Source organism: Heterodontus francisci, chromosome 37 (genome assembly GCF_036365525.1).
Source record: "Heterodontus francisci isolate sHetFra1 chromosome 37, sHetFra1.hap1, whole genome shotgun sequence".
NCBI lineage: Eukaryota > Metazoa > Chordata > Chondrichthyes > Heterodontiformes > Heterodontidae > Heterodontus > Heterodontus francisci.
Window position 1 is genome coordinate 13,305,020 of NC_090407.1, and position 23,430 is coordinate 13,328,449.

General features: G+C 46.5%; 1 protein-coding gene across 2 annotated transcripts; it reads left to right on the plus strand.

The window, feature by feature from the left end:
• The first annotated feature begins 10,041 nt into the window (after positions 1-10,041).
• On the plus strand, positions 10,042-11,160 carry LOC137352071 (actin-1-like). 2 transcript variants are annotated; one of them, XM_068017129.1, is made up of 2 exons: positions 10,045-10,646; positions 10,833-11,160. In XM_068017129.1, exons 1-2 carry the CDS (start codon positions 10,045-10,047, stop codon positions 11,158-11,160), a joined length of 930 nt encoding a protein of 309 aa, XP_067873230.1. The 2 variants fall into 2 exon arrangements, with proteins under 2 accessions (XP_067873232.1, XP_067873230.1); XM_068017131.1 differs by having other exon boundaries at positions 10,042-11,160.
• Positions 11,161-23,430: the final 12,270 nt, after the last annotated feature.

Below are 23,430 nucleotides of genomic sequence, written 5' to 3' on the forward strand. Positions count from 1 at the left end.
TCCCCTCTGTGCTCTCCTAATTACTTTTTAAGTACCCCCCTACACTTTCTATACTGCTCTAGTGCCTCTGCTGTTTTCAGCACTCTGTATCTTCCACAAGCCTCCTTTTTTTTTCGTGATCCAATCCTCTATATCCCTTGACATCCAGGGTTCCCTGGACTCGTTGATTCTACCCTTCACCTTAACGGGTACATGTTGGCTCTGAACTCTCATTATTTCCTCTTTGAATGACTCCCACTGGTCTGATGTAGACTTTCCTACAAGTAGCTACTCCCAGTCCAATTTGGCCAGATCCTGTTTTACCATATTGAAATCTGCCTTCCCCCAATGCAGTACCTTTATTTCTGGTCCATCTTTGTCCTTTTCCAAAGAGTTATGGTCACTATCCCCGAAATGCTCCCCCACTGACACTTCTACCACTTGTCTGGCTTCATTTCCTAGGATTAGGTCCAGTACCGCCCCTTTTCTAGTAGGACTTTCTATGTACTGGCTCAAAAAGCTCTCCTGTATGCATTTTAAGAATTCCGCCCCCTTTAAGCCTTTTGCACGAACACTATCCCAGTTGATATTGGGGAAGTTGAAATCCCCTACTATTATTACCCTATTATTTTTACACTTCTCTGAGATTTACCTACATATTTGCTCCTCTATCTCTCCCTGAGTGTTTGGAGGCCTGTAGTACACTCCCAGCCAAGTGATTGCCCCCTTTTTGTTTTTAAGTTCTACCCATATGGCCTCATTTGAGGAACCTTCTAAGATATCATCCCTCCTTACTGCAGTAATTGGCTCCTTGATCAACAGTGCAATGCCACCTCCTCATTTACCCCCTCCCCTGTCTCGCCTGAAGATTCTATACCCTGGAATATTGAGCTGCCAGTCTTGGCCCTCCCTCAACCATGTCTCTGTGATAGCAATAATATCATAATCCGATGTGCTAATCAATGCCCTCAATTCATCTGCCTTACTAGTAAGACTCCTTGCATTAAAGTAGATGCAATCCAGCCTTGCATTTTTCACTTGTGCCTTAACAGGTCTATATTTGCTCTGCCTTCCAGACTGACTCAGTTTCTCTTCTATATTTGACTGTGCATCACCCCCTACTGTACCTCCACTCTGTATCCCATCCCCCTGCCAAATTAGTTTAAACCCCCCCGCACCCTCCCCCCACCCCACCCGCTGCCCCGTCATCAGCACTAGCAAACCTCCCAGCAAAAATGTTGCTCCCTTCCGGTTCAGGTGCAACCCGTCCAACTTGTACAGGTCCCACTTTGCCAGAAACAGACCCAGTGATCCAGGAAACTAAAGCCCTCCCTCCTGCACCATCTCCTCAGCCACGCATTCATCTGCTCTATCCTCCTATTCCTATACTCACTAGCACGTGGCACTGGGCATAATCCAGATACTACAACCTTTGAGGTCCTGCTTTTTAATCTGCTATCCAGCTCCTAAATTCTTGTTGTAGGACCTCATCCTTTTTTCTACCTATGTCGTTGGTACCAATGTGGACCATGACCTCTGACTGTTCACCCCCTTCAGAGTTTCCTGCAGCCACTTCGTGACATCCTCCCTAGCACCAGGGAGGCAACATACCATCCTGGAGTTTGCAGCCACAGAAACGCCTTTCTGTACCCCTTACAATAGAATCCCCTATCACTATAGCTCTTCCACTCCTTTTCCTCCCCCCCTGTGCAGCTGAGCCACCCGTGGTGCCACAGACCTGGCTCTTGCTGCATTCCCCTGAGAAGCTATCTCCCCCAACAGTATTCAGATGGACCCAGGGGACTCCTGCACTACCTGCCTCGTTCTTCTACTCTGCCTGGCGGTCACCTATTCCCTTTCTGTCTGAGCAGCCTTTACCTGCGGTGTGACTACGATGATCTTAGCCTCGTGGATGCTCCACAGTGTCTCCAGCCACCGCTCCAGATCTGAAACGTGGATTTCGAGTAGCTGCAGCAGGAGACACTTCCTGCACACGTGTTCGCCCTGGACACTGGACGTGCCCCTGACTTCCCACATTGCACGGGAGGAGCATTGCACTCTGCCGAGCGGCCCTGCCATGACTTACCCTTAATTTATCCCCTTAAATTACACATGATGTTCGTTTTCTTGAGGCTGATGGTTAGGCCAAATTCATTGCAGGCAGCCGCAAACCTATCGATGAGTCTCTGCAGACACTCTTCAGTGTGAGATGTTAATGCAGCATCGTCAGCAAAGAGGAGTTCCCTGATCATGACTTTTCGTACTTTGGGCTTCGCTTTTAGACGGGCAAAGTTGAACAACCTGCCACCTGATCTTGAGCGGAGGAAAATTCCTTCTTCTGAGGACTTGAATGCATGTGAGAGCAGCAGGGAGAAGAAGATCCCAAACAGTGTAGGTGCGAGAACACAGCCCTGTTTCACGCCACTCAGGATAGGAAAGGGGTCTGATGAGGCACCGCTATGCTGAACTGTGCCTTTCATATTGTCATGGAATGAGATGATGATACTTAGTAGCTTTGGTGGGCATCCAATCTTTTCTAGTAGTCTGAAGAGATCACTCTGCTGACGAGGTCAAAGGCTTTGGTGAGATCAATGAAAGCAACATAGAGGGGCACCTGTTGTTCACGGCATTTCTCCTGTAGCTGGCAAAGGGAGAACAGCATGTCAATGGTGGATCTCTCTGCTCGAAAGCCACACTGTGCCTCAGGATAGACACGCTCAGCCAGCTTCTGCAGCCTGTTTAAAGCGACACGAGCGAAGACTTTCCCCACTATGCTGAGCAGGGAGATTCCACGGTAGTTGTTGCAGTCACCGCGGTCACCCTTGTTCTTATAAAGGGTGATGATATTGGCATCGCGCATGTCCTGTGGTACTGCTCCCTCATCCCAGCATTGGCAAAGCAGTTCGTGCAGAGCTGAAAGTATAGCAGGCTTGGCACTCTTGATGATTTCAGGGGTAATGCCATCCTTCCCAGGGGCTTTTCCGCTGGCTAGAGAATCAATGGCATCACTGAGTTTCGAATTTTTTGGCTGTACGTCAAGCTCATCTATGACTGGCAGAGACAGGGTTGCATTAAGGGCGGTCTCAGTGACAACATTCTCCCTGGAGTACAGTTCTAGGTAGTGTTCCACCCAGCGGCCCATTTGTTTGCATTGGTCAGTGATTGTGTCCCCTGATTTAGATTTGAGGGGGGCAATCTTCTTGACGGTTGGCCCAAAAGCTCTCGCAATGCCATCATACATCCCTCTGATATTTCCTGTGTCAGAGCATCATGGGACAGGACGTCAGAAATGCCCCATCTATCAATATCGGCGATCACACGCTGGAAGTGGTTCAAGAGTTCACCTACCTAGGCTCAACTATCACCAGTAACCTGTCTCTCGATGCAGAATTAAACAAGCGCGTGGGAAAGGCTTCCTCTGCTATGTCCAGACTGGCCAAGAGAGTGTGGGAAAATGGCGCACTGACACAGAACACAAAAGTCCGAGTGTATCAAGCCTGTGTCCTCAGTACCTTGCTCTACGGCAGCGAGGCCTGGACAACGTACGTCAGCCAAGAGCGACGTCTCAATTCATTCCATCTTCGCTGCCTCCGGAGAATCCTTGGCATCAGGTGGCAGGAACGTATCTCCAACACAGAAGTCCTCGAGGCGGCCAACATCCCCAGCATATACACCCTACTAAGCCAGTGGCGCCTGAGATGGCTTGGCCATGTGAGTCGCATGGAAGATGGCAGGATCCCCAAGGACACATTGTACAGCGAGCTCGTCACTGGTACCAGACCCACCGGCCGTCCATGGCTCCGCTTTAAAGACGTCTGCAAACGCGACATGAAGTCCTGTGACATTGATCACAAGTCGTGGGAGTCAGTTCCCAGCGATCGCAAGAGCTGGCGGGCAACCATAAAGGCGGGGCTAAAGCATGGCGAGTCGAAGAGACTTAGCAGTTGGCAGGAAAAAAGACAGAAGTGCAAGGAGAGAGCCAACTGTGTAACAGCCCTGACAACCAATTTTATCTGCCGCACCCGTGGAAGAGTCTGTCACTCTAGAATTGGCCTTTATAGCCACTCCAGGCGCTGCTCCACAAACCACTGACCACCTCCAGGCGCTTACCCATTGTCTCTCGAGACAAGGAGGCCAAAGAAAAAATTACACAAAAATTAGTTTATTTACAGTAGGGAGCTTGATTCCCTAAAAAAAACTACCTACTATATTATCAAAAACTATTGACCTTTCTCATTTCTTTTAGTTACTTACCCAACTATTTAGAGTTATTCCCTAACAGCAGTTACTCACCAACCAATCACCTTGCAGCTTTCCTGTGACGTCACTCCTCACTTTGTTTTCAAACTCCAGCGCATCTGGACTGCTCTCACACAGGTCCGCTCCTCTTCGCTCCACTCCCAGAAGGTAAGTGACTGGGCCTCGATCCTCGGGCTCAATTTATCGGCTCCGCTCTCGGTGTTTTCCCCACAGGTCCACTCCGCTCCTGGAAAGGTAAATGTGAGCATGGACTGCTTCATTATCTGAGGAGTTGCAAATGGAACCTTACACTGTGCAATCATCAGCAAACATCCCCATTTCTGACCTCATGGAGGGAAGGCCATTGATGAAGCAGCTATAGATGATTGGGCGTCGGATGCTGCCCTGAGGAACTCCTGCAGCCCAGTGACCGGCGACTGAGATGATTGGCCTCCAACAACTGCAATCATTTTCCTTTGTGCTAGGTATGACTTCAGCCAGTGGAGAGCTTTCTCCCTGATTCCCATTGACTTCACTTTTATTAGGGCTCCTTGATGCCACACTCAATCAAATGCTGCCTCGATGTCAAGGGCAGTTAATCTCGCCTCACCTCTGAAATTCTGCTCTTGATCATGCTTGGACCAAGGCTGTAATGAGGTGTGGAACCGAGTGGTCCTGGTGGAACCCAAACTGGGCATGTGAGTAGATCCTGTGAGACAGCACTGTCAACGACACCTTCCATCGCTTTGCTGATGATTGAGAAGAGACTGATGGAGCAGTAATTGGACAGATTGGATTCCTCCTGCATTTTGTGGACAGGACATACCTGGGGAATTTTCCACTTTGTCAGATAGATGCCCGTGTTTTAGCTGTACTGGAACAGCTTTCCAGAAGCATGTCTAGTTCTGGAGCACAAGTCTTCAGCACTGCAGCCGTGATGTTGTCAGGACACATAACGTTTGCTGTGTGCAGTCTGTGACCTTTTCCCTGACCTGACCTGAAACATTAAGTCCACAGATGCTGCCAGACCTGCTTAGCATTTCCAGCATTTCTATTTTTATTTCAGATTTCTAGTGTCTGCAGTATTTTGCTTTTGTGTTTCCAGATCATTAGTCCAGGCCTCTGGATTAATATCCAGTAACATAACCACTATGCTACTGTGCCCAGCCGATGTGGGCAATGAAAATGTGCCATACTGGTCTTGTTGGAAGTATTCTTTTGAGGCTCCCACTAACTAATTAATCAACACAGTCAAATCATTATTTCATCTTTACTCCTCCTGGTGCTGACTGACCTGTGCATTTCCAGCATTTTCTGTGCTAATTTTGCATTTAACTTCATGTGTTACAATGTCATGATTTATTTTGACAGCTGCTCAGTACCAAAGTCCTCAGAATGTAGCATGTGGTGCACAGAACAGGGCTCAGCATAACCCACACAGCACTACTGGACTCTGCAGAGATCGATCATGCCATAGGCAGTCTTGATTAACAAACCAAAGGAAGTGCAGTGGTTTAAGGTTGAAGCAGAGAGAAATCAGGGACTTGAATCAAATTCTTTATACTTAAATGTGATTCTTAACACCAACCATTTTAAATTGACGTCACAAAGTGAAAGCTGTTGCACCAGCTGAACAATTAAATATTGGTCCCATGAGTTAGAAAGAACTGGCATGCTAAGAAAATATGGACTGTAACATTTTCACAAGTTTCTTAGATCTCCTTACTCAGCTTCCCCTGCCGCAGAAAAACACAGGAAATATTAATCTCATAAATATTTTATAGATATTCTTTCCAGGTAATTAAATTTAAAATGAACAAAGAAAAACGTTTTTTTGGATAGAAACTTCCATTATGCTTTCTACATAAATCTTTCATCCAGATAGGAAATTCCCTGCAGAAATATACCAACTCAGAGTCAGGGCATAGTGTATCATGGTGCCCAGCAAGCACAAGACAATCTTTTACAGAGCAGAATAAATAGAAATTATTGCTAATCAACAGCAATAACTTGCATTTATAAAGTGTCTTTAATGTAGGAAAGCATCACACAGATGCATGAGGGATGCCATGCTGGAGAAGGAGGGTGGCCAGCAGCTTAGTGAAAGAGGTGGATTTTAAGGAGAGTTTTAATGGAAGAGAGAGGAGGAGTGAGGAATTTAGGGATGGTATTTCAGAGCATTGAACCTGGGCAGCTGAAAGCACAGCCACCATTGGTGAGGCAAAAGCAATGGAGATGAACAAGAGGAATGGAGATTTGAGGGTGTTGTAGGGCTGGAGGATGTTACAGGGATAGGGAGGGACAAGGCTATGGAGGAATTTGAAGACAAGGACAAAAGTCCAAAATTTGAAAAATGTATGTTAAACATTCACAGGATAATGGAACTAGTTGATGTAGAACTATGCCACGCAGGCTAGATGTTTCCAGGTTTTCTCCCTGGTCTGTAATGTTTTCAGGCAGCACATAATTTGACCCCCACATTTGGCCTCAGAGTTCCTCGGGTAGGGAGCAGAAAAATCAGCCAGGACCCGTGCTCTACCACTACCGAATGGTTCTTGCTGGAAAGCAAGCATATGTGAATGTCAGACGAGGATAGCATCAGGCTCAGCTGTAATGATCTCCATGGTTGAATTAGCTATTAACATTTACTGTCTCCATTTGCACATGAAAAATGGCTACTTAAATGAGCTGTTGCCACTTGTGGAATTGTACCCCTCTCAGCATCAGTGCTTTCGGCCAAGGAGAGGCTAAAATTTGGAGTGAGGGAATTAAAGAGACACTTCTTAACAGGTGAACAGCCATAGTGCGATGTACTATCATAGTTGACAAGAATGCCATCAAAAGTGCAAACGAAGCACTGGGATTCACTTCTAGGGGACTAAAATTTAAAAGCAGAAAAGATATGTTAAGCATAAGTGTGACCATGCTTAGAATATTTTGCACAGTTCTGGTTTCCATGTTACAAAGGATATAGAAGCACTGGAGAAAGTGCAAAAAGAGTTTACAAGGATAATACCAGAACTGGGAAGGTATCACTGTCAGGAAAAACTGAACAGGCTGAGGCTCTTTTCTCTAGAAAAGAGTGACCTGATAGAGGTCTTTAAAATTATGAAGAGTTTCAGTAGATTAGAGGTAAAGAAGATATTTCCACTTGTGGGAGAATCTAAAACCGTGGGCCATAAATATAAAATAGTCAATAATAGATCCAATAAGGAATTCAGGAGAAATTTCTTTACTCAAGAGTGGTGAGAATGTGGACTCGTAACCTCTTGAAGTGATTGAGATGACAAGTACAGATGACAAGCATTTAAGTGCATGAGGAAGAATATAGGAGAATATGGCTCTAGGGTGAAGTGAAGTAAATAGATTGGGAGGAGGCTCATGTGGAGCATGAACATCAGCATAGACCAGTTGAGTCAAAAGTCCTGTAAATTCTTTGTAAGATTAGGAAGTGAGATAGATGGTGCAAACTGGCCTTTAACCTCAGATCTGGGTCTATTTCTGGTCCAAACGCCTCCTCTGTCTGGCTATTAAAGTCTGTGCATATATAGTATTGTTACTCTTGCTGTGAGTTTGCACTTAATAGATATAGGGATCCTGATTTAACTGTAGCCACAAAGCCTTTCCTTTCACCAATTTAGGGGACTAGAGGTAGGCCCACATTTGGGTAGTGGAGCATAGGCAGGCCCAGTAGCAGAGTGGAAGTAGAGCCCTGCCTCAGTTGCAGAGAAGAAATTTGAGAGGCAGTTCCATGGAATGGAAAGCTTGGATCAAGGAAGATCCTTATTCGTATAACAAGATTCTGTTTGCAGGTGCTGGCAGAGACTCCATACTTAGAAATGGCAGTAGGAGTAATGTTTGCTTCTGTGGGACCAGACCAGCCCATACTCTCTCTTGCAACATGCTTAAAGCAGATTCTTGTGCCAAGTCCAGAGCCATGGCTGGGACTGAACCATCTACAATTACATATAAATCCATCCTTGCTTGAACAGCTTTTACCAGCTTGATCCACATTCCTACCAATAAAACATAGAACACAGTCATGTCCTTACCAACAACCAATGAGATTGATAGAAAATTACATCATGATTAAATGTAGACAGTGAGATTGCTAGAAAATGGTACCTCTGCCACTTGACCAATAAACTGGTTCAACTATAACACAATTTTTTGTTATTAACAGATTTACTGAAATGTTTCTGATGTAAAATCAAGATCACCATCCTGTCACAAGAGGTGCATGGCTTAGATAGACATGAAGGAAAGAATAAAATGCTATAGGATCATGTGCCCTTAAAAAGAAAAAAAATCAGATTATTGCCATTCACCATCAAGTTCTTGGTTGAATATATGCAGTGATTGATATTGAGATGAATTATTACTGTTTAAATTCCAAAGAAAATGTGACTGAATCTACAGTGCTCTCGGAAATTGCACATACAGGAGTTCCTGTAATTCCAAGTCTCTGAAATACCATTCTTTCCCATCCTCCTTCTCTTTCTCCTACTAATTCCATTGCTGATGCTCTGTATCCCACTGTTGATTATTGTCTATCTTAATTACCTACTATTCTCACTGCAACTCAGCTACGTCTTTCTGTACCTGCTGAATACTTCTAAATCCACCTGCTACCTATCATCTGTCCTCTTGATCTCACCATTTTCTATTGCCTATTCACCAGATAGACTACCATTATCTTGGCTTGGCTCAGTTGAAAGCACTCTTGGCTCTGTCCAAAAAAATCATGAACTGAAACACCAATATGGACGACCATATAATCTAGACTGGCATTCCAACACAGTACTGTGAGTGTTACAGGCATTTGTCTGCATAACAACAGAGACTGAACGTTAACAGTAATCCATTGAAGTGTACAGTATCATGGTGATTATGTTACTGGACTAATATTCCAGATGCCTGGGCTATTTGTCTGGAGTAGATGAGTTCAAATCACAACACTACAACTGGGGCATTTAAATTTAGTTATATAAAATCTGGAATAAAAAACTTGTATCATTAATGATGACCATGAAACTACCAGATTGTCATAAAAACCCAACTGGTTCACGAATGTCCTTTAGGAAATGAAATCTACCTTCTTTACCCAGTCTGGCCTATATGTGACTCCAGACCCAAAACAATGTTGTAGACTCTTAACTACCCTCTGAAATGAGCTAGTAAGCAAGAAGGTGACTAACCCCCACAATTAAGGAGAGGCAATAAATACTGGCCTTATCAGCAATGCCCACATCCTGTGATTGAAAAAAAATCCATTGGTTGTAAACCTGAGGAAGATGTTAGAGAATCGCAAGTTTTTCTTTTATTACCTGATGTCTGTCATCCATATTTAACCATTACTTATCCTTTTATATGCCACTGTTTCCCAATTGCTTATTCTCACTATCCAATTAAGCACCATTCTTCTATTCTGTAATGCCCACTATCACCTATCTTCCATATCCCATTGTTTTCCATTATCCTGTTGTTTATCTCCTGTACTCACCTGTTCTTTATGTCTCGCTATTGCTTATCTTTTTATATATTGCTCATCTTTTTATATATTGCTCAATTTCTAGCGCTGTGAATGGTTAATTTGCGTTGCCTGTGTAACCACCTCTGTCATCTTGCGTAACAATGTATCCGGAGGCGAGGGAAAATTGGACTCTGAGATCGGACCCCCTTATTGGCGCATAGAGGGAAAGAGCACGGCCAACTCTGTGACCTCATAGAAGAGAACTCTCAAAACCCACATTATTCACTCAACCTTCCCTGTCAAGTTGAAGTGACTCCCCCAACTTCGCCACTAGTATAAACAGGATCAAAACCATGGACAACTCCGCTGTGATCATAGACAACGGATCGGGTATCTGCAAAGCAGGGATAGCCGGGGACAATGCCCCGAGGTCGGTCATTACATCCATCGTGGGGCGTCCCAAAGCCAAGGCGACAATGCTTGGGGCTGGTCACAAGGAGTACTATGTCGGGGAAGAAGCTCAAGCTAAAAGGGGCGTCTTGAGTTTGAAATACCCAATTAAACATGGCATAGTGGCCTCCTGGGACGATATGGAAAAGATTTGGAGACATGTTTATGATTGTGAACTTCGCTTAAAATCACACGAGAGGCCGGTGCTGTTGACCGAAGCGCCCCTGAACCCTTTACATAACCGAGAGACCATGACCGAGATGATGTTTGAAAGTTTCAAGGTGCCAGCAATGTACGTGGCTGTCCAGGCTGTCCTAGCTCTGTACGCTTCAGGAAGGACCACTGGTTTGGTCATGGACAGTGGGGATGGCGTAACTCACACGGTCCCCATCTACGAAGGCTACTGCCTCCCCCATGCTGTCTACAGGTTTGACCTAGCTGGCAGAGATATCACCCAATACTTCGTCAGGATCCTGATGGAAGTTGGGCATTCCTTCATCTCCTCTGCAGAGAGAGAGATTGTGAAGGACATCAAGGAGAAACTGTGCTATGTGGCTATTGATCCACAGTTGGAGATGAGGAAGAAGCGAGAAGACATCCAGAAGGAATACAAGCTGCCTGATGGAAATGTGATACAGATCCAAAGCCAGCTTTTCAGAGCCCCGGAGATACTTTTTTCTCCTGCCAACGTGGGCTTCGAATGTCCGGGTGTTCACAGGCTGGTCTTCAAGAGCATCTTAAAATGTGACATCGACCTGCGTAAGTATCTCCATTCAAACGTGCTGCTCTCGGGCGGCTCCACGCTCTTCCCTGGTCTGGATGAAAGGCTGTGGAAGGAGCTGCAGTCGCTGGCTCCTGCTGGAGTGCCGGTGAAAGTCATCGCCCCTCCAGAGAGGAAATATTCCGTTTGGATTGGGGCTTCCATCTTAACGTGCTTGACTTCCTTTCAGGAAATGTGGATTACGGCTTGTGAGTATCTAGAGATGGGGTCCTGTGTGGTTCACAGAAAATGTTTCTAGGAACTCTTGTATGGATAACAACTATCGCTAAAAATAGCAGATACTTTAATCGGCCATGGTTTCTTATTGTTGAATGAAAAATAAACAACTGGAACTAATATTTCCGAGTAGCTGTGGTTGTGAGGTGCTCTGACCTTAAATTTGCTGTGAGATTATAACAATAAACTCCAAATACCCAGGTAGAGGTGTGTATATATATATATATATGTTATTAAAAAGCTTATATCCTTGTGCACTTCATGTGTACAAAACTTTACTGTCTGCTGTTGTTTTCATAATATTTCTGTGTCCACTTATTCCCATTAAAAATTCCTTTGCCCGCACTTATAATGAAAACTGCCTATGTAAACCTATGATTGCAAGCTTCCACCAGTCGGGCATTGTAGCACTTCAATCTTACAGGCTGGATTTTAAGGAGCCCTCAACATCTCAATTTGTGGCGGGGTGGGGGGCCTGAAGATGGCACCGGATAAGGCCGCCATGGACCGATGCCAGCAGGGCCCGGCTCGATATTACTGGCACCGTGGCAGCCCCCACGCCACCCCGCTTGGTGACTGGACCGCAATTTAAATATAATAAAATAAGTGAATTAATTAATCTCACGTTGCCTCCTGATGTCCTGCCACGATCTTCAGCATGGCGGCCGGCACTGCCGGACCTTTGGATCCCTGTTCGGGGAAACAAGGTGGAACACTTGTGGGGAGGGGAGAGAAGTAAGTTTATCAGTGCAGGAGTGGGGGGAAAGGGGCTCAAATTAGCGTCATGGGTGGAGGAATGGTGGAAAGGGTTGTAGTTGAAAGTTCGTGCAGTTGTCGGGGGGGGGGGGGGGGTGGGGGAGGTCAGTTGTTAAAGGTAAATGTTTTGGGCGGAAGGCGAATAATTAATTTGTTATTTGGGGTGGGAGAGGGGCAAAAGAGATGTATTTATTTATTTTAATTCCATTTCCCTTTAAATATTTAAATTTCCCTGGTCGGGCTAACAGCCCTTTAAAAATGACATCAGCACAGGCAGCTGACACCATTGCTGGGGATGGACAGCCCGCCCCATCCACATGATTGGGAGGGGGGAGCGGCCCGCCCCGGCAATTTAAATGAGCCACTGCACTTGGAATCGCAGCTGCTTTTTGGCGTGCAGCCCGCACAGGGGGGTCACCAATTTTTCTGCCCACTGCCAATTTCAGCAGCGGGTTTATAAAATTCAGCCTGTACATCTCAAGGCGCTTCAACCTGTACTGCAGAGGAACTCTTATATGCCAACCAACTGTAATTCTCTGCTTCCCAAATTGTCTTTTAATTATACAGTATACTTTGATTTTATATTTATAAAATAGGATAAAAAGGATGACTTTAAAATGGAGAATATTATATTCTATATCAATCTGTACTTTATTCAATCATCCCCTGTCCTCTCACCACACCACCTGAGGACTATGCTTGGTCTTGACTCCCGGGGCTGAATTTTATTTGGGCGCCGCACTGCATGGCGCCGTCCTTTGAACTCAGCAGGGTACCTGCATTTAGCGGTTGCCGCAGAGCCCCTGCGATATTACACCTGGGGGCTCATTAGAATCACAGTGCCGAGCCGCCCTCCCCATATTACATTGGGAGAGGCAGGACATTCGGCGCAGTGAGAAGAGTTTTTGACAGTTGTGTAGCCGGTGCTGGGGCCCTATTTTAAGCGGCCCAGCACCTGCTTCCTGACAGCTGTCAAAGAATACTTACATGACTGCTGAAGAGTGAGGCTGCTGTCAAACTGGCAGCAAAGCAGAAAGTGCTGCAGAAATCCAGCAGGTCAGGCAGCATCTGTGGAGAGAGAAGCAGAGTTAGCTTGTCCAAGTTCACTGACCTGAAAGTTAACTCTGCTTCTCTCTCCACAGATGCTGAGTGACCCCAGCACTTTCTGCTTTGCTGCCACATACTTACCCTACTGTGTCCCAGTGTCCTGTGAAGTTGCGATCCTCTTCTCCCACTCAAGTGTGGCATTCCTCTTGTAGGCATGCCGCACCTGGGTGAATAATCTTAAATTTGCACATTCCAGGACATGAAACTTAAATAGACCATAAAATGTATTACAGAGGTTTACAGAGAACACACTGACACAAATGGGAATGCACGGGTGTCACAGCAATGTAAATACGTCTTTCACTAAATGTTCCTCACCAACATGTGTATCCTTTTCTCTGTCCGAATGATGTATGCCAGTATGTAGAGCCGATGTCACATCCCTTTGCACCGTTAGCCCTTCAGGAGAGCCAACGTATGCAATAACACCATTGCCATGCCACCATTACTCATGAGCGTCTCCATGGATGAAGTGACATGAACATTGGCTCAGTCAGCAGTTGCCTCTAATGGTTTGCACAGAGATGCTGCAGATGTGGACTAGTGCACAGCAGGTGAGCGAGGGTGATGTGTAGCATGCAGAGCTCTTGTCGGTTCCTATGGAGCAGACAGCCTTTGTCTGATAAGCCACTTCCATACATCCCTAACAAAAACAAGAAATGCTGGATTCACTCAGCAGGTCTGGCAGCATCTGTGGAAAGAGAAGCAGAGTTAACGTTTCGGGTCAGTGACCCTTCTTCGGAACCGAAGAAGGGTCACTGACCCGAAACGTTAACTCTGCTTCTCTTTCCACAGATGCTGCCAGACCTGCTGAGTGAATCCAGCATTTCTTGTTTTTGTTTCAGATTTCCAGCATCCGCAGTATTTTGCTTTTATCCATACATCCCTAGCTCACTGCTAGCCCTGCATGCAGAGCCTGGGTGCCATCTGCCCTCCCATACGTCTTTTGTGTTGTAGGTCCTCAGTGTCCTCATAGTCCGAGGAGGAATCCTGTTGACATCTCTCCTCATCATGCCAGGCCTGTCTCCTATTGGGTACATATATGTGCAGAGCAACAAAGAAAAGAGCTGGCCTTTTTGTCCCGTAGTACTGGGTATCTCCCTATCCATACAGGCATTGGAGGCGCTCTTTCAGCATGCCGATCTCCTGCTCAATGGTGGCTCATGTAGCTCAGTGGTTGGCATTGTATCTCTCCTCTGCAGCAGTGGTGGGGTCTCTCACTGGTGTCGGGAGCCATGTCTGCAAAGGATAGCCCTTATCTCCAAGAAGTCACCCCTCAATCTGGCCAGTTCAGTGTACAGCAGTGGCAGCCGGGTCTGGCGCAAGACCCAGGTGTCACGGCAGCTGCCTGAGAAGCAGTCACACATTTGCAGCAAGCATCTGCGGTGATCACATACCAGCTTCACCTAGATTGAGAGGACCCCTTTAATGGTGACATCTGCAGGTGGTAGTCTGACTGGAGGTCTGATGGCCACATGAGTGCTGTCTATGAACATCTGGGATTGGTGCCAGAATCAATAGCCCTCTGGGCCTGGCTGTGAGAGTCCGTCCTGAAGTGGACATACTCACTGCTCCTCTGGTGCAGGGCGTTGGTGACATCCCAGATGCAGCGGTGCACTACTGACTGTGTGACCCCACGAAAGTCTCTGATGGGCCCCTAAAAGGCTGCAGAGGCATCAGGTTTGAGAACCGCTGCCACTATGAGGAACAAAGACATGGGATGTCCACCGGAGCCCATGGGCTGCAGGTCATCCTTGAGCAGTGCACAGAGACGTGTCACCACTCTCTCTACATGTGCATTCGCCTCTGACACTGGTGCTCTGACATACGATGTCATGTGAGGCCTGTAGATGCATGGTAAACGTAATGGCGAGCTCCCCTTGGGGGCTGCTGCTCAGGACCGGGGGCATCTACATCGATTGCAACTGCCTGTTGATATTGCCTCTGACGCATACGGATCCTCACAAGCAGAGGATCACACAATGTCGGATGAGTCTTACTAATTTCTATGTGATAAATAAAGTTGAACCCTTCATGTATTTGAAGGTTCCTAACTGGGCAGGGATTGGTTTTGACAGGTACATCAGCTGCTTTCCTCGATCAACTATGTGGCGTGCCATGGCATTGCCTATCTTGGCCAACACTCAGGGGCACAACATGACCACATCAAAATCCTACCAGCTGAATCTATTGCCCCCACCATCCAAAAACCTTAATGCTCCTGCCCTTTGTGGCACCCACACCACATGCAGGGTGCCTAGTGTGCCATTGCTCCCTCAATACGAACAAACACAAAGCGTACACTGTTAATGAAGGGATGGTACACAGTAGTTAGCTGTTCATCTATAGTCTCATATATTACGGCACTTCAAGTGCATATCCAAATGCTTTTTAAATGTGATGAGGCTTTCTGCCTGTACCACCCTTTCAGTCAGTTCCAAACTTCCTCCAGCCTCTGGGTGAAAACAAATTTCTTCAACTCCCCTCTAACCCTTCTACCAATTACTTTAAATGGTTATTGACCTCTCTGCTAACACAAATAGGTCCCTCCTAACCACTCTATCTAGCAGCTCATTGCTATTCACCTCAATTAAATCTCCCCTCAGCCTCCTCTGTTCCAAAGAAAATGACCCCAGTCTATCCAGTCTTTCCTCAGAGCTAAAATTCTCCTGTCTTGGCAACATCCTCATGAATCTCCCCTGTACCCTCTCTAGTGCAATCACATAATTCCTGTAATCTGGTGATGAGAACTGTATCAGTACATAAGCTATGGCCGGACTAGTGTTGTATGCAGTACTATTATAACTTCCCTGCTTTTATATTTTATCCCTTGGCCAATAAAGGAAAGTGTCTTGTATGCATTATTAACCACTTTATCTACCTGTCCTGCTACCTTCAGGGATCTGTTCCTCTCCGCTTCTCAATATCCTACCATTTATTGTTTATTCCTTGCCTTGTATTCCCTCCCCAAATGCATTACCTCACAGCTCACCGGATTGAATTCTGTTTGCCATTTTTCTGCCCACCTGACCAGTACATTGATATCTTCTTGACATCTATAACTTTCTTCCTCACTATCAACCACGTGACCAATTTTTGTATCATCCGCAAACTTGTTAATCGTGCCCCCTATATTTAAGTCTAAATCATTGATATATACCACAAAAAGCAGGGGACCTAGTACTGAACCCTGCAGGACCTAACTGGAAGCAGTCACAAAAACACCAGTCAATCACTACCCTTTGCTTCTTGACACTTTCCCTTTTGGATTTTGGATCCAAAATGCCACTTGCCCTTGAAACCCATGGGTTTTTACTTTTCTGACCAGTCTACCGTGTATGATCTTGTCAAAAAGCTTGCTAAAATCTATGTAGACTACGTCAAACACGTGACCTTTATTGACCTTCCTTGTTGCCTCCTCAAAAAATTCAGTCAGGTTAGTCAGACACAGCCTTCCCTTAACAATCCATGCTGACTGTCCTTGATTAATCCATACCTTTCTAAACAACAGCAACAACTTGCATTTATATCATGTAATAAAATGCCCCAAGGCGTTTCACAGAAGTGTTAAAAAGCAAATTTGGCACTGAGCCACATAAGCCATTCGGGCAGGAGAGCAAAAGCTTGGTCAAACAAGTAGGTTTTAAGGAGCACCTAAAGGAGGAAGGAGAGGCAGAGGGAATTCCAGAGCATATGGGTCTTGGCAGCTGAAAGCACAGCCACCAATGATGGAACAATTAAAATAGGGGATGCTTAAAATACCAGGATTTGAGGAGCGCCGATATCTCAAAGGGTTGAGGAGCTGGAGGAGATCACACAGATACAGAGGGCCGAGGCCATGAAGGGATTTGCAAACAAGGATGAGAATGTTGAAACCAATGTGTTGCTTAACCTGGAGCCAATGTAGGTCAGCGAGCACAGGGGTGATGGGTGAATGGGACTTGGTGTAAATAAGGATGCAGGCAGCAGAGTTTTGGATGACCTAAAGTTTATGAAGGGCGGCACGGTGGCGCAATGGTTAGCACTGCAGCCTCACAGCTCCAGCGACCCGGGTTCAATTCTGGGTACTGCCTGTGTGGAGTTTGCAAGTTCTCCCTGTGTCTGCGCGGGTTTTCTCCGGTGCTCCGGTTTCCTCCCACAAGCCAAAAGACTTGCAGGTTGGTAGGTAAATTGGCCATTATAAATTGCCACTAGTATAGGTAGGTGGTAGGGAAATATAGGGACAGGTGGGGATGTGGTAGGAATATGGGATTAGTGTAGCAGTAGTATAAATGGGTGGTTGATGGTCGGCACAGACTCGGTGGGCCGAAGGGCCTGTTTCAGTGCTGTATCTCTAAAAAAAAATGTGGACAGCTAGCCAGGAGTGCATTGGAATAGTCAAGTCTAGAAGTAACAAAGGCATGCATGAGGGTTTCAGCAGTAGATAAGCTGAGGCACGGATGGAGTAGGGCAATGTTACAGAAGTGGAAATAGGCACTCTTAATGATGGTACGGAGTGCAGATATGTGGTTGGAAGCTTATTTTAGGGTCAAATATCAGATCAAAATTGCAACACAGTCTGGTTCAGCCTCAGACAGTTGCCATGGAGAGGGATGGAGTAGTTGGCAAGGGAACAGATTTTGCAGTGGGAACCAAGAACAATGGCTTCGCTCGTGCCAATATTTAACTGGAGGAAATTACTGATCATCCGGCACTGGATGTCGGCCAAGCAATCTGATAATTTAAAGACAGTGGAGAGGTCATGAGAAGGGGTGGTGAGGTAGGGCTGTGTGTCATCTGCATCCATGTGAAAACTGATGCTGTATTTTCAGATAAGTCGCCGAGGGGCAGGATATAGATGAGAACTAGGAGGGGGCCAAGGATAGTTCCTTGGGGTCACCAGATATAATGGTGCAAGAGCAGGAAGAGAAGCCATTGCAAGTGATTCTGTGGTACAATTAGATAGATAAGAATGTAACCAGGTAAGTCCAGTCCCACCCAGCTGGATGATGGTGGAGAGGTATTGGAGGAGGTTGATGTGGTCAATCATGTCAAAGGCTGGAGACAGATCAAGAAGGAAGAGGAGAGAAAGTTTATCTTTGTCATAATTGCATAGATACCATTTGTGACTTTGATAGCCATTTCACTACTGTGGCAGTTGCAGAAACCTGATTGGAGGGATTCAAATATGGAGTTCTGAGAAATATGGGCATGGATTTGGGAGGTGACTCAAGGACTTTGGAGAGGAACGGGAGGTTGGACATGAGGCAGTAGTTTGCAAGGATAGTGGGGTCAGGGATTGGATTGTGAAAAGAAGGGTGATGGCAGCAGCTTTAAAGGAGAGAGGAACAGTACCTGAAGAGAGACAACTGTTACTAATATCAGCTGACATTGTAGTCAGGAAGGGAAGTTGGGTGGTCCGTAATTTAATGGGAATATAGTTGAGGGAGCAGGAGGTGGGTTTCATGGGCAAGATGAGCTCTGAGAGGGCATGAGGAGAGATAGGAAAGAAACTAGAGGATGATGTGATTTCAAGGTTAGGGCAGGGGTAAACTTTAGAGGAGGTTTGGACCAGTGGGCTAGGGGAAGAAAGGGAAGTGGCAGAGGCAGCTGATTGGATGTCAAAGAATTGAAGGTTTATCGTAGACTCTTAGGCCGGAATTTTACGCCACCCCAGCGAGTAGGATGGTGGCATGGGGGTGGCGTAAAATTGAGCAGGAGGCTCCAAGTGGCCTACCCGCCCCGCTCCCACCTCTGGTCAACTTTACGATGGTCGGGCCAGTGGGGCTTGGAGGGGTGGGGCGGGGGAATGGATCGCCCACCCAAGGCCAATAAAGGCCCTTAAGTGGGGGGGGAGCCATGGCAGTCGGGCACAGGGACCCCCGGGACCCAAGATGCCCCCCAAATGACCACTCCAGCCTCACCAGGGAAGGACCGATCTCCCTAGTGAGGCATACCCAACTAACCTCATCTCCTGGCTCCATCTCGTCGACTGGTCTGCAGTCCCAGCAGTGGCCACTACGCCCAGTGGTGCTGCAGGGACTAAGAGCTGCCGGCCCGCTGATTGGCCGGCAGCTCAATGAGGCAGGACTTCCTCCCTCAAGCGGGTTGAAGTCCCGCTTCGGGACAATCAAAGCCAGGGGACCCGTAAATTTTGGGATAGATCCCCGGGCTGGGCGACTTTTATGTTGGTGGCGGATTCCCATCCGCCTAAGGTAACATCCAGCCCTTAATCCATCGAGACAAGACTTAACCAATTACAGGATACTTGATTAATAAATCCAAAGAGTTTATTGAAAGTAAAATAATACTTAATAATTGGAAGTAGAATTATACTTAACAAACTTGGTTGGAGATGAGGCAGTAGTTTGCAAGGGTAACTTTACAGCTCTTGCAGGTACGCTTCCTGGTCGAGTATTGGTCGGAGAGTAACACGGTCCTCTCTTTTCAGTCTTGATCCCTCGTCAGGTGGAAAACTTCTTTAACTGTTGATCTGTGATTTTACCTCTGAGCTCTTCAGTTGCTTCTGCATAATGGAGCATTGTGGACCCTGTTTTTTTATCCCTTTTTGGCCATCAGACCACCTTGTAGTTTGCCTGATGGTTGGTCCAGGCCCTGTGATGTTGGTTGCTAACCTACTCTAACTGGGGCTTAATTGATAAAATACTTGCCAATAATTAGAACATAGAACATAGAACATAGAAAAATACAGCACAGAACAGGCCCTTCGGCCCACGATGTTGTGCCGATCCTTTGTCCTCTGTCAAGGACAATTTAATCTATACCCCATCATTCTCCTTTATCCATATACCTATCTAAAAGCCGTTTGAAAGTCCCTAAAGTTTCTGACTCAACAACTTCCCCAGGCAAGGCATTCCATGCCCCGACCACTCTCTGGGTAAAGAACCTTCCCCTGACATCCCCCTTATATCTCCCACCCTTCACCTTAAATTTATGACCCCTTGTAACGCTTTGCTCCACCCGGGGAAAAAGTTTCTGACTGTCTACCCTATCTATTCCCCTGATCATCTTATAAACCTCTATCATGTCACCCCTCATCCTTCTCCGTTCTAATGAGAAGAGGCCTAGAATGTTCAGCCTTTCCTCGTAAGACTTATTCTCCATTCCAGGCAACATCCTGGTAAATCTCCTCTGCACCCTCTCCAAGGCTTCCACATCCTTCCTAAAATGAGGCGACCAGAACTGCACACAGTACTCCAAATGAGGCCTTACCAAGGTCCTGTACAGCTGCATCATCACCTCACGGCTCTTAAATTCAATCCCTCTGCTAATGAACGCTAACACCCCATATGCCTTCTTCACAGCCCTATCCACTTGAGTTGCAACTTTCAACGATCTATGCACATAGACCCCAAGGTCTCTCTGCTCCTCCACATGCCCAAGAACCCTACCGTTAACCCAGTATTTTGCATTCGTGTTTGTCCTTCCAAAATGGACGACCTCACACTTTTCAGGGTTAAACTCCATCTGCCACTTTTCAGCCCAGCACTGCAACCTATCCAAGTCCCTTTGCAGACGACAATAGCCCTCCTCGGTATCCACAACTCCACCAACCTTTGTATCATCTGCAAATTTACTGACCCACCCTTCGACTTCCTCATCCAAGTCGTTAATAAAAATCACAAACAGGAGAGGACCCAGAACTGATCCCTGTGGCACGCCACTGGTAACTGGGCTCCAGGCTGAGTATTTACCATCTAAGACCACTCTCTGCCTTCTATCAGTTAGCCAATTCTTAATCCAACTGGCCACATTCCCCACTATCCCATGCCTCCTGACTTTCTCCATAAGTCTACCATGGGGGACCTTATCAAATGCCTTACTAAAATCCATGTACACCACATCCACTGGTTTACCCTCATCCACTTGCTTGGTCACCTGCTCAAAGAATTCAATCAGGCTTGTGAGGCAAGACCTACCCCTCACAAAACCGTGCTGACTGTCCCGAATCAAGCAGTGTCTTTCCAGATGCTCAGAAATCCTATCCCTCAGCACCTTTTCCATCAACTTGCCTACCACCGAAGTAAGACTAACTGGCCTGTAATTCCCAGGGTTGTTCCTATTCCCTTTCTTGAACAGGGGCACAACATTTGCCACCCTCCAATCACCTGGTACCACCCCCGTCAGCAGAGAAGATGAAAAGATCATTGCCAGCGGCTCTGCAATTTCATCCCTTGCTTCCCATAACATCCTTGGATATACCCCGTCAGGCCCGGGAGACTTGTCTATCTTCAAGTTATTCAAAAACCCCAACACATCTTCCCTCCTAACGAGCACTTCCTCGAGCTTACCAGTCTGTTTCACACCGTCCTCTTCAGTAATACACCCCTTCTCATTCGTAAATACCGAAGAGAAGTACTCATTCAAAACCTCACTTATCTCTTCCGGCTCAACACACAGTCTCCCGCTATTGTCCTTGACCGGACCTATGGTCCCCCTAGTCATCCTCATATTTCTGACATACGCGTAAAAGGCCTTGGGGTTTTCTTTTATCCTACCCGCCAAGCATTTTTCATGCCCTCTCTTAGCTCTCCTAATCCCTTTCTTCAGATCCTTCCTGGCCATCTTGTATCCCTCCAGAGCTATGCCTGTGCCCTTTTTCCTCAACTTTATATACGCATCCTTCTTCTTCCTAACAAGACTCTCAACCTCTCTTGTCAACCACGGTTCCCTCACATGACCATCCCTTCCCTGTCTGACAGGGACATGCTTATCAATGGCCCCTACTATCTGCTCCTTGAAAAAGTTCCACATTTCGACCGTGCCCTTCCCTGCCAGCATATGCTCCCAACTTATGCTCCTCAGTTCCTGCCTGACAGCATCATATCTACCCTTCCCCCAATTGTAAACCTTGCCCTGTTGCACATACCTATCCCTCTCCATTACCACAGTGAATGCTACAGAATTGTGATCACTATCTCCAAAGTGCTCGCCCACCAACAGCTCTATCACTTGCCCTGGTTCATTACCTAGTACCAAATCCAATATTGCCTCCCCTCTGGTCGGGCAGTCTACATACTGAGTCAGAAAAGCTTCCTGGACATACTGCACAAACACTACCCCATCCAAACTATTCGATCTAAAGAGTTGCCAATCAATATTTGGGAAGTTGAAATCCCCCATAATTACTACCCTGTGACTTCTGCTCCTTTCCAAAATCTGTTTCCCAATCTGCTCTTCCACCTCCCTGCTGCTATTGGGGGGCCTATAGAAAACTCCCATCAAGGTGACTGCTCCTTTCCTGTTCCTGACCTCAACCCACAGTGCCTCAGTCGGCAGATCCTCCTCGAAAATTCTTTCAGCAGTTGTTACACTATTTCTAACTAACAATGCCACCCCCCCCACCTCTTTTACCACCATTCCTAATCTTATGAAAACATCTATAACCAGGTACCTCCAAAAACCATTCCTCCCCCTCACCTATCCACGTTTCAGTGATGGCCACAACATCGTAGTCCCAAGTGCCCATCCACGCCTTCAATTCACTCACCTTATTCCTGATGCTTCTTGCGTTGAAGTATACGCACTTTAACCCTTCTCCGTGCCCATCTGTCCTCTGTGACAGTGCTACCTTCCCCAATACCTCACTACACTCTTTGTCTTTCTGAATTATGGAAAAAAACTATGAAGAGTTCTATTCATTACAGTTATTATCTCATACTGATATAGACAGTATGAAATTTGTACAAAAATCGATTCTTTGTTAGCCAAGCTATTGAATGTTATCAGGGTTCACAACGCTTTTCTGCTGACTTTGCATGACAGAAAAGATTCCAATGACACTGAGCTTTCGCACAAGCTTTGACACTTAGGGCTGGATTTTGCTAAGCCCATGATGTCAGGTTCCGTGGCAGGGGGGGCGGTGGCCAGAAGATGGTTGTGGCAGAGGCCCTCCACAGAGCTCGACGCTGGGAGGGCCTGGCCCAATCCGACGGCGGCGGCGAGGCTCTGTAGCAGCAGCCCAACCCCCGCCCCACCACTGGGCGACGGAACCTGCATCTACATATTTAAATCAATAAAATGAATACATTAACATAAACTTACCTTCAATTTTCCGGGCCCACTGCAATCCTCAGCCGGCACTCCCATGCCTTCAGTTCCCTGTTTGGGGAAAGTTGGTGTGACACTGGTGGGGAAGGGGGAGGAGTTAAGATTTCCATTACAGGGGTGGGGGGAGAAAAGGGGTCAAATAAATAAACATAATGGGGATTTTATTCTCCTCAGGCATTGGGTTCCATGGCAGCGGGCGCCGGAAGGTGGTTCTGGATGAGAACTGCCAAAGGCCTCGATGCCAGCAGGGCCCAGCCCAATCCTCCCAGAAGCGGCGAGGCTCCTTGGCGACGACTCCACCACTGGACAACGCAACCACAATTTAGATATGCAAATCAATAAAATTAATAAATTTAAATAGACTTACCTGCGATCTTGA